The 12,372-nt window shown below is 52.4% G+C and overlaps 1 protein-coding gene across 1 annotated transcript; it reads right to left on the bottom strand.

Moving 5' to 3' along the window:
- Window positions 1–6,701: 6,701 nt before the first annotated feature.
- On the bottom strand, window positions 6,702–9,211 carry LOC102088898 (C-signal-like). Its single transcript, XM_065029120.1, has 6 exons — window positions 8,826–9,211; window positions 8,438–8,489; window positions 8,072–8,259; window positions 7,643–7,801; window positions 7,176–7,295; window positions 6,702–6,894 (listed from the first exon to the last, which is right to left on the bottom strand). Exons 1-6 carry the CDS (start codon window positions 8,970–8,972, stop codon window positions 6,790–6,792), a joined length of 771 nt encoding a protein of 256 aa, XP_064885192.1. The 5' UTR covers window positions 8,973–9,211; the 3' UTR covers window positions 6,702–6,789.
- Between the last annotated feature and the right edge of the window lie 3,161 nt (window positions 9,212–12,372).

Here is a 12,372-nt window from a genome sequence, read left to right as displayed (position 1 = left end):
AGCACAGACAGCTCAGGTGCCCAGGATGTTCTCCTGCAAAGAGAAATGCCTTGGTGAAAGCCCCATGGTCCACATCCCCCATAGCCATGGTGCACGGGCAGTTCTGCACTAGCGCCAGTGAAGCCCAGTGCTGCCCAACACCTCAAGTGAACGTATCACAGATTTGCAGCATGGGGAGTGGTACGTGTGCACATCGTGTGTTCCTGCTCCAGCGCAAGTGCAGACCTATCCCCAGAAACCTCCCGGCAAGCCTTATGACACAAATCACAGCAGAAAGCTCCTCCGGTTCATTTTTGCTAGCCTCCCAAGAGGCACATTCACAGTTTCTGCTGTGGTGGTGTTGAAATATCTCCACATACCTGCTTGAGAGAGAACTGAATTTTACACGTCCCATCACAGCATCTCAGCATGAGATACTAAATCCACGGCAATGCTCCTATTTGTGGAGCCGCTGTTCTTTCTGTACCAGCATCCCACGACCCGTTCTTGCTTCGATGGCCACCTAGTGCTGTGCTGTCCAGCTTCTCGGTGAAATATTCCTCTGTGGGAACACGGCTGCAGCAGCCGGCTCCTGCCCTCCTGTGCATCTGCAGCGTGTGTGGGAGCACATCACACATCTTCCCTCTTCCTCAACTCTGACAAGTCTCGGCCTCTCCTTAAGCATTGGATTGAGAGGTTTCTTTTGCCTTGTGAATTCCCACCACTCATCAATCGTACAAAGCTCTGGCTATTCCAGCTGTCCATCTCAGACCCACCTCTCCCTGAGAACCCTGACAACTCTCCCCACCTCAGCACACCTCCCAGATTGCAGGACCGGTTTGCAGGCTCTGATGGATCAATTCAATAACTTTTTCTATAGATTTTACATTTTGTGACCACAACTATAGTTGCCAGTATCTGCCATTTGCACGAGACCTCTGCTCCTCCAGACCTCCACAGTTTTCTTCTAGGCGGGGGGTGAGGCCATCACACACAGCCTGCTAGAAACCTCTGCGCTGCCTCAGAACCAGATAGCATCAGAAACAAAGCATTAACGTTTTAGACCTCCTGTTTTTGCTGTGTCACCACAGGTTTGTAGCCTTCCGTGGTTCCGGAGTTGTATCTTTAACAGGCTGACTTTGCTCTGGGGCCACACGCTGCATTGTTGATCATTAGAGTTTAAACAAGCACTGCTTCTCCAGGAGCCAGAGTCCAACCTGGCACCAAGAGAGGGAGGAGCGATGGTCTGCACCTTGAGATGAGCATTAAGGTCCTTCTGTTCACCCCTCTCCTGTAACTCCTGACAGCCGTATTTCACATATGGATGTTTTCCACCCCACCACACTAGGAAGACTCAGAGCCAGTTTTCCAAGATGCTGTCGCATCTCCTCCACTCCCCTTTGCTGAACGCTCATGTGTGCTCACCTTCACCTGGATGTTTGCACAAAGGGCAATGACAAAAACATTGAGAAACCTGCTTGTTTTCTGCCAGCTAGGGAAACGGGCATATGGCCCAATTATCTTTAATACATTTAATCTACTATGTAAGGAAGAATAAAGATACTGCTATCTATCAAGGCTCTTTGTTCGACATTGTATTCAGGGCTGTATTCAGGCAATAAAGAGCAGCTGGGAAGGATTTGGTACCTCCCTGATAAGCTGGGTTGATGGGTGTGAGAAATGCAGTTGTGATTCATGCTAAGATGTATAATGTTTACAGATACATCCAAATGAGGCACGGGCTCTGGACCTGGAAAAAGGAAAAGGTGGTTAAGTTCTATGTAAAAAGTTAAGAAACTTGTTTATGAAGTTATATTGACAGAGGGAACTAACATTTTAAGGGTCAACCAACCACATAAGAAGTGCCTACGAACGAACTAACACTTTAAGCCACATAAGGAATGTCTAGTTTAGAGCTGTATGTAAACAATTGTGTTAAGAAAAAAACAGAACCTCATCGAATGCCGAGATAAGAGGTTTTACAGCACCAGCTGTAACCTTGAGGAGATAGCCAAGTTTTACAGCAAAAGGGGGTGCCAGTCGTGTTTCGGTTGACTTGGCAGCTTGGGTTCCAGCCAATTCATCGTCACGAGCCAAAAAGGTAAGAAGTTCACTGTGACAAAGCTGAAGGAGCCTTCATCCAAAGGCCCTCAAAGACCCCTCCTCAAAATCACCAAGTGACACTGCGCAGGCACAACAGGGGAGGGTCATGGAGGAGACAACGAAAATGGTTGTCTGAGACTCATTTTAATAAGAAGCGGGGAAAGGTTATGAATATGTATAGGCGTTCCTGGGGTTATTACGAACATGTAATACCTTACTGTATTTAAGCACACTTCTTACTGCTAAAAGGTGTGTGTGGTGGGCAGAGTGAATCCTCCACACACCCAGTGCTGTTCTGCTTATGCTTTAATGAACACGTGTTTAAGGAACGCAATTAAGGAATTGGATTAAACGTTGTTTATCCATAGAAAAAGCGTAAGTTATTTATTTCAATGGGGGTATTTAGTTTTGGGTTTCCTTCCTTTCCTTCTCCCTATCTAGGGAGAAAATTGCATTGCTGTGCTGAAGATACCAACTCAGAATACTGTAAGCCTTCTCCCCTGCACCCCAGCCTTGGGAAGAGGTGGGGATCCCTGCAGCCCCCCCAGCATCCCTCCGGCAGCCGTCGCTCCTTCCCGCGGGGATTCCGGGGCAGTCGGGGACCCCAAGATGGGGCTGCGTTTGTACTGCACGTTAGCTGGGAGGGATAATACATACACATATACACACACGCGCACGCACGGCCCCATGGGTGGCTGGGAAGCCCTTCCCGGGCAGCCCGGGCCGGGGAGGCGGTACCGGGCCGGTTCCGCCCCGCTGGGGGCGGGCGGCGATGGCGGCGGGGCGGGCGCGCACGGTGCTGCTGACCGGCTGCAACCGCGGCATCGGGCTGGAGCTGGTGAAACAGCTGCTGGCGACACCGCGGCCACCCGCCTGGATCTTTGCGACATGTCGGGACCCCGAGGGGCCGCGGGCCCAGGTGAGAGCGGGGCGGGGATCGGGGCGGGCAGGTGCCGTTAGTTACACGCTCGAGTAGCTTCACCAACGTGAAGAAAAGCATTGTGGTCGCAAGGGACGGCGTGTTTGCAGCGGTGTGAAGGTCCTCTGAAGGTTTGCTGTGCAGTGGGTGCGGAATAAGCTGTGTCCCGTCCCCCCCAACCGTGCTGCTGGGAGATTTGAGGCTGCCTTGGCCATGTCCCAGCTGGCCCTCCCCTGCCAAAGCTTTGCCCGTGGCCCGTGGGCACGATGCCAGCTCACACAAAGTTTGGTCTGAGCAGGGTTGGACTTGGTGGTTGGGACTGGCTGAGCTGGGGGCATTTGCGGCAGTGCTGCTCTGGACGGTTCCGTGATGTGTTACTGGTGTCCATAAAAGCTGGGAGTCCATTAGCGAGCGGAGCCTGAAAGCTGCGGTGGGATCCTCCCTCCCCTGCTTTGCACTGCACTGAAATGTGACTTTCACGTGTTGCTTCAGCAGGAAATCTCAGGGGCAAAGCATGGCCATGCTTCTAGCTTTCCTTAAGCTCAGCTTTGGTTTCCCGCTGCTTAGCTGACCCACTGAAATAGCAGCATGGAGACATTTGCTCTCTGATAGTTCCCACCTGCAGCTGATTTGTTTGCTGCATCTTCTCGCAGCTTGGCTGTGTGCAGGGCTCACACCTTAGGAAGTCCTCTAAATGGTTGTTGTGTGGTCACTGCCAGTGTTGTTCCAGCTCAGGGGTAATCCCAGTGTGGTGAGAATCCACCCTGCCACCAGCCCGGGGTGCCCAAGCTGGTGAGACAAAACTATCTCGTGTCTCTTCATTTTGCCCTGTTCTTCCCCCGACAACTTGCTGGTATCAGGCACTGATGAGGTCAGAGGAGTTTTTGCAGGGCTGGGCTGGCACCGCTTCCCCCCAGGTGATCCATGCACATTGCTCTCAACCATGGGATGCTTCTCCAAGTCTTGTCCAGCCACAGTAGGACAAGGGCAGCGTCTTCACGGTGTTGCTGCTTTGAAGACAAAGTCCCTGTTTCTGTCTCTTACAAGTAGCCCGAAAGAATGATGCTGCAGTCTCATACACACAACACTGTACGGTTGTAAATGGTAGCTGCGCACACACGGAGAGCTCCTCACACCTCAGAGGGACAATGGTTACATCAGCTAGGGAACAGAACAAGAGGAACAAAACATCACTTCTGCAGCAGGACAATGGCATAAGCTCCAAGCAGCTGCATGCAGGACATTGTTCCAGCACAGTCTATTGAATCCCATGCTAACAGCTCCCAGGAGTGCCTGGGGGATGAATATTGTGTGAGAGGGAGACGGGTGCAGATCCCATGGCAAAGTCCTTGGCAGTCGACCACAACCATGCCCACAGCCGGTGCGCTCCGGCTAAGTCTGCCAGACTCATGGAGAAGCCATGGAGGAGCAAACCACAAAGCCTGCACATCAACCTGTAGCATCTATCAGACCCCCTGCCCCTCATCCCCAGCAAGTGGCCCCACAGGCGTCCACTTGACGTTTCAGTCACCTGGAAGATGTGGTCTGTGAAAGAGAAGAACCCCTCCAGACACAGACCCAAGCTCTTCCTGCCCCACGGCATCATTCCTGTCACACTGCAGCTGCACTGACCAGAACTCATGGCACATATGACCATCCCCGAGTTCTTCCACAGATTCTTGTCCTTGCCTTCAGCTCTGGCTTGTCTACAAGTGGCTTGTACCCGCTTTGCTCTAGAGGGATCCTGTAAGAACCAGCAAGAGCTCTGGCCTTTGCCCTTACAAGTAGGTGCACATTGCCATGAAGGCGGAGCATGAGCTTTATCTCAGTTTCATTCATAAAAGCAGCTCCAATAATTACAGCCCAGAAGCAGTAGACCTAACATTGCATAATCGTGACTGATGTGGAGCCAAGCACGAGAGCAATTAAAGAAGAGATCCTCTAGGTGAAGGTGTATCGTTAAAAAAGGACGCCCAAGGGGTCATTCTGAGAAACTGCTCCTTGTTGGTCTGTCCAGCTTGAACAAGCCGAGGTGGTTCTCAGAGCTCTTTAGGCATTCAGTCATGCTTTAACGGTGGCTAGCATGGACCTCGAGGGTGGTGCAAGGACAAGCAAAGGTTTTAATCCATCTGCTTACCAGGAACGTCTTCTTTAGCATAGCTGAGGTTGCATTCATCTGCAATCACCTTGGACATACGAAACACAGGTCTGCAAACAATCGAATCCTTGCTGTTCACAGTGCATGTGAAGTCTTTAAGAACAAAGAATGTGCCGATTCCTAAGAGCTGGACGCCCTGAGAACAGTGGAGGTAAAAAGAAGGAACAATTGTGAGCATCCTGGAGAGGAAAAGACTCACCAGTGATTTGTCAGAGCATGGGGATGCTGCCTTGCGCCTTGCCCACCCCGAGCCTACGAAGACCAAGATGGGACAGAGACAAAGCACGTACTCGAGGCCTTTTTTGCTCTTTGGTCCTCTGCTCAAGAAAGCTATTGGGAAAAGTAACAGCAGAGCCAACATCCCACCCACAGATCTAACTGGAGGAGTTTCCAATGACAAGGTGAAACCCTTAAAAAGGCACCAGGGTATGGTCTTCCCGTTCTGGTGGTGTCGATGAGAAATACTAGAAAGTGCTTAACACTTTCTTCTACTTTATCTGGACTTCCGTTTTTATCACAGGTGCCACAGAAGCTGGTCTGTGGCACCTTGGTCGACAGCAGTGTCCTGCTGGGTGACTGATTCTGCTTTCAGAGCGCAGAAGCGATGACAATCGATGGCATAGTGTTGTCCAGACAAGACAAGCTCTCAGGGGTTCTTGAGGGGAGGAACAGGATGCAAGACCCACCCTCTCCTGTGCCAAGTGCTCTCTAATGCATTCAGACATGCTGTCCCAAGTCATAAGGATCTCTGGAAAGCAAGAGAAAGATGTGTCATACTCCAGGTCAGCAAGCTCACAACCCTTCAGCACGCTCTTACCCAAGGAGATGGTGGGCCAGATTAAACGTATTGGCACCCCAATTGAGAACATGTAAGGTGCTCCACATGACAAATGATGTGGAATAGTGGTCCACACCAGTGAGAGGATGGTGTGGTGCCCACAGAGGGCTCAGGGGTTCCGGGGGCCCCCTGGTGTCTCCCCCGCAGGGACCGCTGTCAGCCCTCTCTGTGCTCATTGACAACCACGGCTGGGAGCTCTGGTGGGCAATCTCCTCTGCGAGGCAAGTCGCTGCCTGAACAGGAGGAACAAGCGCATGAGGCCTTCTAGAGACAGCTAGAAGTAGCCCCATGTTTGCTGGTCCTCATGGGGTATTTTAACCACCCCGGTCTCTGCTGGGGGGACAACGCAGCAGGACATAGGCAACCCAGGAGATTCCCAGAGGGCATGGGTGACAACTTTGTGACATAAGTCCTACTTATAAACAAGAAAGGGTTCACTGGGAGGGGCAACTGATGCATCAGAAGGTTGTGCTGGCCTTCAGAGGGAGAGCTGTGGGATGAGCCTCTCTGTGCCTGGGGAAAAAGCCCTTCCAGGATAATGGCCAGGATCCCAGTCAGAGGAAATCAGACATCCAGACATACTTAGCTGAATTATATTGAGAAACGACTCTGAGAAGTTGTTTCAAAGCATCAGTGAAGACTCCCACAATGACAGTTGAAAAGGAGACCAAGAGCAAGGTTCAAACAGAGCTACTCACACATTGTTTACTGACACAAATTTATTTATTAAGACACAGGCATAACTCGGTGCAGCAGCAAAGGGACCTTCTGTCAGGATCTTGGGTTGACATCTCACCAGGGCATAACCTTCCCCTCCCAGTTCAAGAAGGTCCCGGTGTCCTTCTCAGAGAGGGAGGAGAGCAGCTTCAGCATCGCTTTCACGCTTTCCTCCACCGTCTGCAGGGGCAGAAGGAGGAACACAGCCGTGTGTCAAAGGCCTGGCTGAGGTCTGCCCTGGAGCAGACCATTGCTCAGGGCTTGGGGCTCTCTGGAGTGAGCGAGGAGAGGCCGGCACAGGGCAAGAAGAATTCCCCATTTCTCATCCCCTTCCCTCATGTGCCCCCAGCTCAGAGCATCTGCCGCATTGCTCTCCCGTGCCCAGCATGTCCAGGACTGCTCAGTCCTCTGCATTCCCAAATAAAGAAGTTCTTACAGAACTCAACCAAAAGCTTTCTTACTATTTGTGATCCTGGGCCCCCCATGTCCGTTTTCACCCAGCCAGGGTGGAGAGCGACGCAGAGGATGCCATGTTCCCGGTACCCCAGGGACTGGCACTTGGTCAGCATGTTCAGAGCAGCCTGTGGGGAAACAGGGCAGGGATGGTGATGGGAGGGGAATGGTGGCTGCGAGGGACATGTGCAGAGCCTGTGGCTGGGACAGGGAAGGGCAGGTGGAGCCAGATCCCTGGGGCACACGATGCTGTTGCACTGTACCCATGTGGATGACCAGCCCAGGTGAAGGTCCCTCTGAGGTGGGACCTGGGTCCAGACACGGGAATGTGCCATCAGAGGGACCCAATGACTGGTGGGAGCTCAGGAGCTCAGTCACAGTGCAGAGAGGTGCAGGGACTGAGGGCGAGGTTGGAAAGCGTGCAACATCAGAGAGGAAAATACCTGGGCTCACACCCAGTGCAGCGTGGCCATACCTTGCTGCAGCGATAGGAGACAACTTGTCCCAGATTCCATACATAGACTTCCTCAATGGAGCCTGCAGAGCTGGACATGTTGACGATGGCCGCCTTGCTGCAGCTCAGCGCTGAGCCCGGGCTCCCCTGGGCAGCCTTCTTCAGCAAGGGCAGGAACGCCTGAGAGGAGAGAAGGGGAGGAAAGGAAATAGGGTTGTGCACAGGGAACAGGATAAGATCCTTCCACAGTGTTAACACTAGTGCCAGAACTGGAGCATCCTCCCTCTGGTTCCCATTGCTCCAGCCCATCAGGCTCCAGCTCCTGAGCTCCAGCCTGTGGCTCCATGAGCCCCATTGACCAAGAGCCCATCAAGCACTGGAGCAGCAGCAGGACCCCCTCCCACCAGCCCTTTGTCCCCCAGCACAGCCCAGTTGGGGGGAGGGTCTCACCTGGCCCAGCAGCAGCGGCCCAGCGGTGTTGGTGGTGTAAACCTGGATCATGTCCTCCAGCGTCTCGCCATCAAGCGTGGTTATCCTGGCAATCCCAGCATTGTTGATGAGGAGGTTCAGCCCTGAGCCCCCCAGCTGTTCCTCCACTCTGGCTGCAGCTGCCTTGATGCTGCTGGGGTCAGCGACATCTGCAGAACACTGGGAGGTGGGTGCCCGTGTCCCCATGCTGGCTTGTTGCCACCCCGTGTTCCCGGCACTGGGCTCCCAGGGTGTCTCAGCACTGGGGCCCTCGCCAGGGCTGTGGGAGCCGTGGTGCTGCGCAGAAAGGGGAACCAGGGCCAGGGACCCCCACCTCGGGGTACTTACCGAGTTGGATGATCACCAGGTTGGGGTGCCTGGAGGCCAGATTCTGTAACTCCTGCACAAGAGGGGACCACGTGGGCACGGAGAGGCAGGAGGGCTGTGGTGGGGCTCAGCCTTTCCCAGGCAAACCCGTGTTGTTCCAGCTCGTCCCTGCACCGCCTGGCGCCCAGCACCCTGCTCTGGCTGCCCTGCTCCCATCTGATGGGCTGTGTGCCTCCTGCACACGCCACGAGCCACTGTCCCCTCCGCACATCCCATGCACAGCTGGTCCCACAGCTGTCCCAGCCCAGCTGCAGCTAAAGCCCTTTGCAAACCCCCTCCCTGCTCAACCTGCTGCCCTGGCACCAATTCCTCCCATCCTCCAGCACCACCCACCCCAGCCCAGCCCCACCTGTGCTCGCTGTCCCTTGGGGTCCCGACAAGCTGCAAAGACCCACTCAGGTGGCTTTGGCATCTGCAGGAACTGCTGGACAAACCCCAGGCCGATTCCCCGGTTGGCCCCAGTCACCAGAACGGAGTGGATGCTAAGCTCTCCCATATCGCTTCTCTTCCCTCTGCTCCAGTTTGCATTGTTTGATCGGCTCCCTAATGCTTCCTTATAGCATGTTCCACGTCCACCACACCCACTCAGAGCTTGCACAAACCATTGGCTCCGGGTACAACATCTCCAGCTCTTCTGACTCTCCGGGACACAGTTCCTGGCTGGCAACCAGCCCTCATTATCAAAGTGCAAAGGTCATGTGGCTTTATCAGTCAAACTCTGCTGAGCACAGGAAACCTGGCCCCTTAATGCAGGTACTATGGGCCAGCTGGGCCAGGAGAGGCTGTTGTGGGTGAGGAGGGAGGGAGCAGCACATGGGAGGGATGCAGGATGCCCCAGGGCTCAGGTGGGCTTCACAACTTCACAAGCATCCTGTGGGCTGTTGGGCTTTCCACAGTGTACCAGGTGGTGCCTCTAATGGCCATGAGCAGACATTCTCTGCCTTCCTCTTGCCTCTTCCAAGCCAATGCCCATTCACTGGTTGTCCCATGAAAGACTCATGGAGGAGATGAAACCCAGTGTGGTCTCCTGGCTGAAGGAAATGGACCTACCTGGCCTGCACATCACATTTCTGCTGCTCAGGCACTCCATCCCTTTGGGTGCAATCCTACGTTGAGTGGTCACTCAGCTCAGAAAGCACAGACAGCTCAGGTGCCCAGGATGTTCTCCTGCAAAGAGAAATGCCTTGGTGAAAGCCCCATGGTCCACATCCCCCATAGCCATGGTGCACGGGCAGTTCTGCACTAGCGCCAGTGAAGCCCAGTGCTGCCCAACACCTCAAGTGAACGTATCACAGATTTGCAGCATGGGGAGTGGTACGTGTGCACATCGTGTGTTCCTGCTCCAGCGCAAGTGCAGACCTATCCCCAGAAACCTCCCGGCAAGCCTTATGACACAAATCAGAGCAGAAAGCTCCTCCGGTTCATTTTTGCTAGCCTCCCAAGAGGCACATTCACAGTTTCTGCTGTGGTGGTGTTGAAATATCTCCACATACCTGCTTGAGAGAGAACTGAATTTTACACGTCCCATCACAGCATCTCAGCATGAGATACTAAATCCACGGCAATGCTCCTATTTGTGGAGCCGCTGTTCTTTCTGTACCAGCATCCCACGACCCGTTCTTGCTTCGATGGCCACCTAGTGCTGTGCTGTCCAGCTTCTCGGTGAAATATTCCTCTGTGGGAACACGGCTGCAGCAGCCGGCTCCTGCCCTCCTGTGCATCTGCAGCGTGTGTGTGGGAGCACATCACACATCTTCCCTCTTCCTCAACTCTGACAAGTCTTGGCCTCTCCTTAAGCATTGGGTTGAGAGGTTTCTTTTGCCTTGTGAATTCCCACCACTCATCAATTGTACAAAGCTCTGGCTATTCCAGCTGTCCATCTCAGACCCACCTCTCCTGACAATTGTCCCCACCCTGACAATTCTCCCCACCTCAGCACACCTCCCAGATTGCAGGACCGGTTTGCAGGCTCTGATGGATCAATTCAATAACTTTTTCTATAGATTTTACATTTTGTGACCACAACTATAGTTGCCAGTATCTGCCATTTGCACGAGACCTCTGCTCCTCCAGACCTCCACAGTTTTCTTCTAGGCGGGGGGTGAGGCCATCACACACAGCCTGCTAGAAACCTCTGCGCTGCCTCAGAACCAGATAGCATCAGAAACAAAGCATTAACGTTTTAGACCTCCTGTTTTTGCTGTGTCACCACAGGTTTGTAGCCTTCCGTGGTTCCGGAGTTGTATCTTTAACAGGTTGACTTTGCTCTGGGGCCACACGCTGCATTGTTGATCATTAGAGTTTAAACAAGCACTGCTTCTCCAGGAGCCAGAGTCCAACCTGGCACCAAGAGAGGGAGGAGCGATGGTCTACACCTTGAGATGAGCATTAAGGTCCTTCTGTTCACCCCTCTCCTGTAACTCCTGACAGCCGTATTTCACATATGGATGTTTTCCACCCCACCACACTAGGAAGACTCAGAGCCAGTTTTCCAAGATGCTGTCGCATCTCCTCCACTCCCCTTTGCTGAACGCTCATGTGTGCTCACCTTCACCTGGATGTTTGCACAAAGGGCATTGACAAAAACATTGAGAAACCTTCTTGTTTTCTGCCAGCTAGGGAAACGGGCATATGGCCCAATTATCTTTAATACATTTAATCTACTATGTAAGGAAGAATAAAGATACTGCTATCTATCAAGGCTCTTTGTTTGACATTGTATTCAGGGCTGTATTCAGGCAATAAAGAGCAGCTGGGAAGGATTTGGTACCTCCCTGATAAGCTGGGTTGATGGGTGTGAGAAATGCAGTTGTGATTCATGCTAAGATGTATAATGTTTACAGATACATCCAAATGAGGCACGGGCTCTGGACCTGGAAAAAGGAAAAGGTGGTTAAGTTCTATGTAAAAAGTTAAGAAACTTGTTTATGAAGTTATATTGACAGAGGGAACTAACATTTTAAGGGTCAACCAACCACATAAGAAGTGCCTACTAACAAACTAACACTTTAAGCCACATAAGGAATGTCTAGTTTAGAGCTGTATGTAAACAATTGTGTTAAGAAAAAAACAGAACCTCATCGAATGCTGAGATAAGAGGTTTTACAGCACCAGCTGTAACCTTGAGGAGATAGCCAAGTTTTACAGCAAAAGGGGGTGCCAGTCGTGTTTCGGTTGACTTGGCAGCTTGGGTTCCAGCCAATTCATCGTCATGAGCCAAAAAGGTAAGAAGTTCACTGTGACAAAGCTGAAGGAGCCTTCATCCAAAGGCCCTCAAAGACCCCTCCTCAAAATCACCAAGTGACACTGCGCAGGCGCGACAGGGGAGGGTGAGGGAGGAGACAATGAAAATGGTTGTCTGAGACTCATTTTAATAAGAAGCGGGGAAAGGTTATGAATATGTATAGGCGTTCCTGGGGTTATTACGAACATGTAATACCTTACTGTATTTAAGCACACTTCTTATTGCTAAAAGGTGTGTGTGGTGGGCAGAGTGAATCCTCCACACACCCAGTGCTGTTCTGCTTATGCTCTAATGAACACGTGTTTAAGGAATGCAATTAAGGAATTGGATTAAACGTTGTTTATCCATAGAAAAAGCGTAAGTTATTTATTTCAATGGGGGTATTTAGTTTTGGGTTTCCTTCCTTTCCTTCTCCCTATCTAGGGAGAAAATTGCATTGCTGTGCTGAAGATACCAACTCAGAATACTGTAAGCCTTCTCCCCTGCACCCCAGCCTTGGGAAGAGGTGGGGATCCCTGCAGCCCCCCCAGCATCCCTCCGGCAGCCGTCGCTCCTTCCCGCGGGGATTCCGGGGCAGTCGGGGACCCCAAGATGGGGCTGCGTTTGTACTGCACGTTAGCTGGGAGGGATAATACATACACATATACACACA

The sequence above is a fragment of the Columba livia genome, chromosome 13, assembly GCF_036013475.1.
Source record: "Columba livia isolate bColLiv1 breed racing homer chromosome 13, bColLiv1.pat.W.v2, whole genome shotgun sequence".
In the NCBI taxonomy this organism is placed as follows: Eukaryota; Metazoa; Chordata; class Aves; order Columbiformes; family Columbidae; genus Columba; species Columba livia.
Note: the sequence above shows the minus strand (reverse complement) of the source record. Positions and strands in the feature narration are given on the sequence as shown.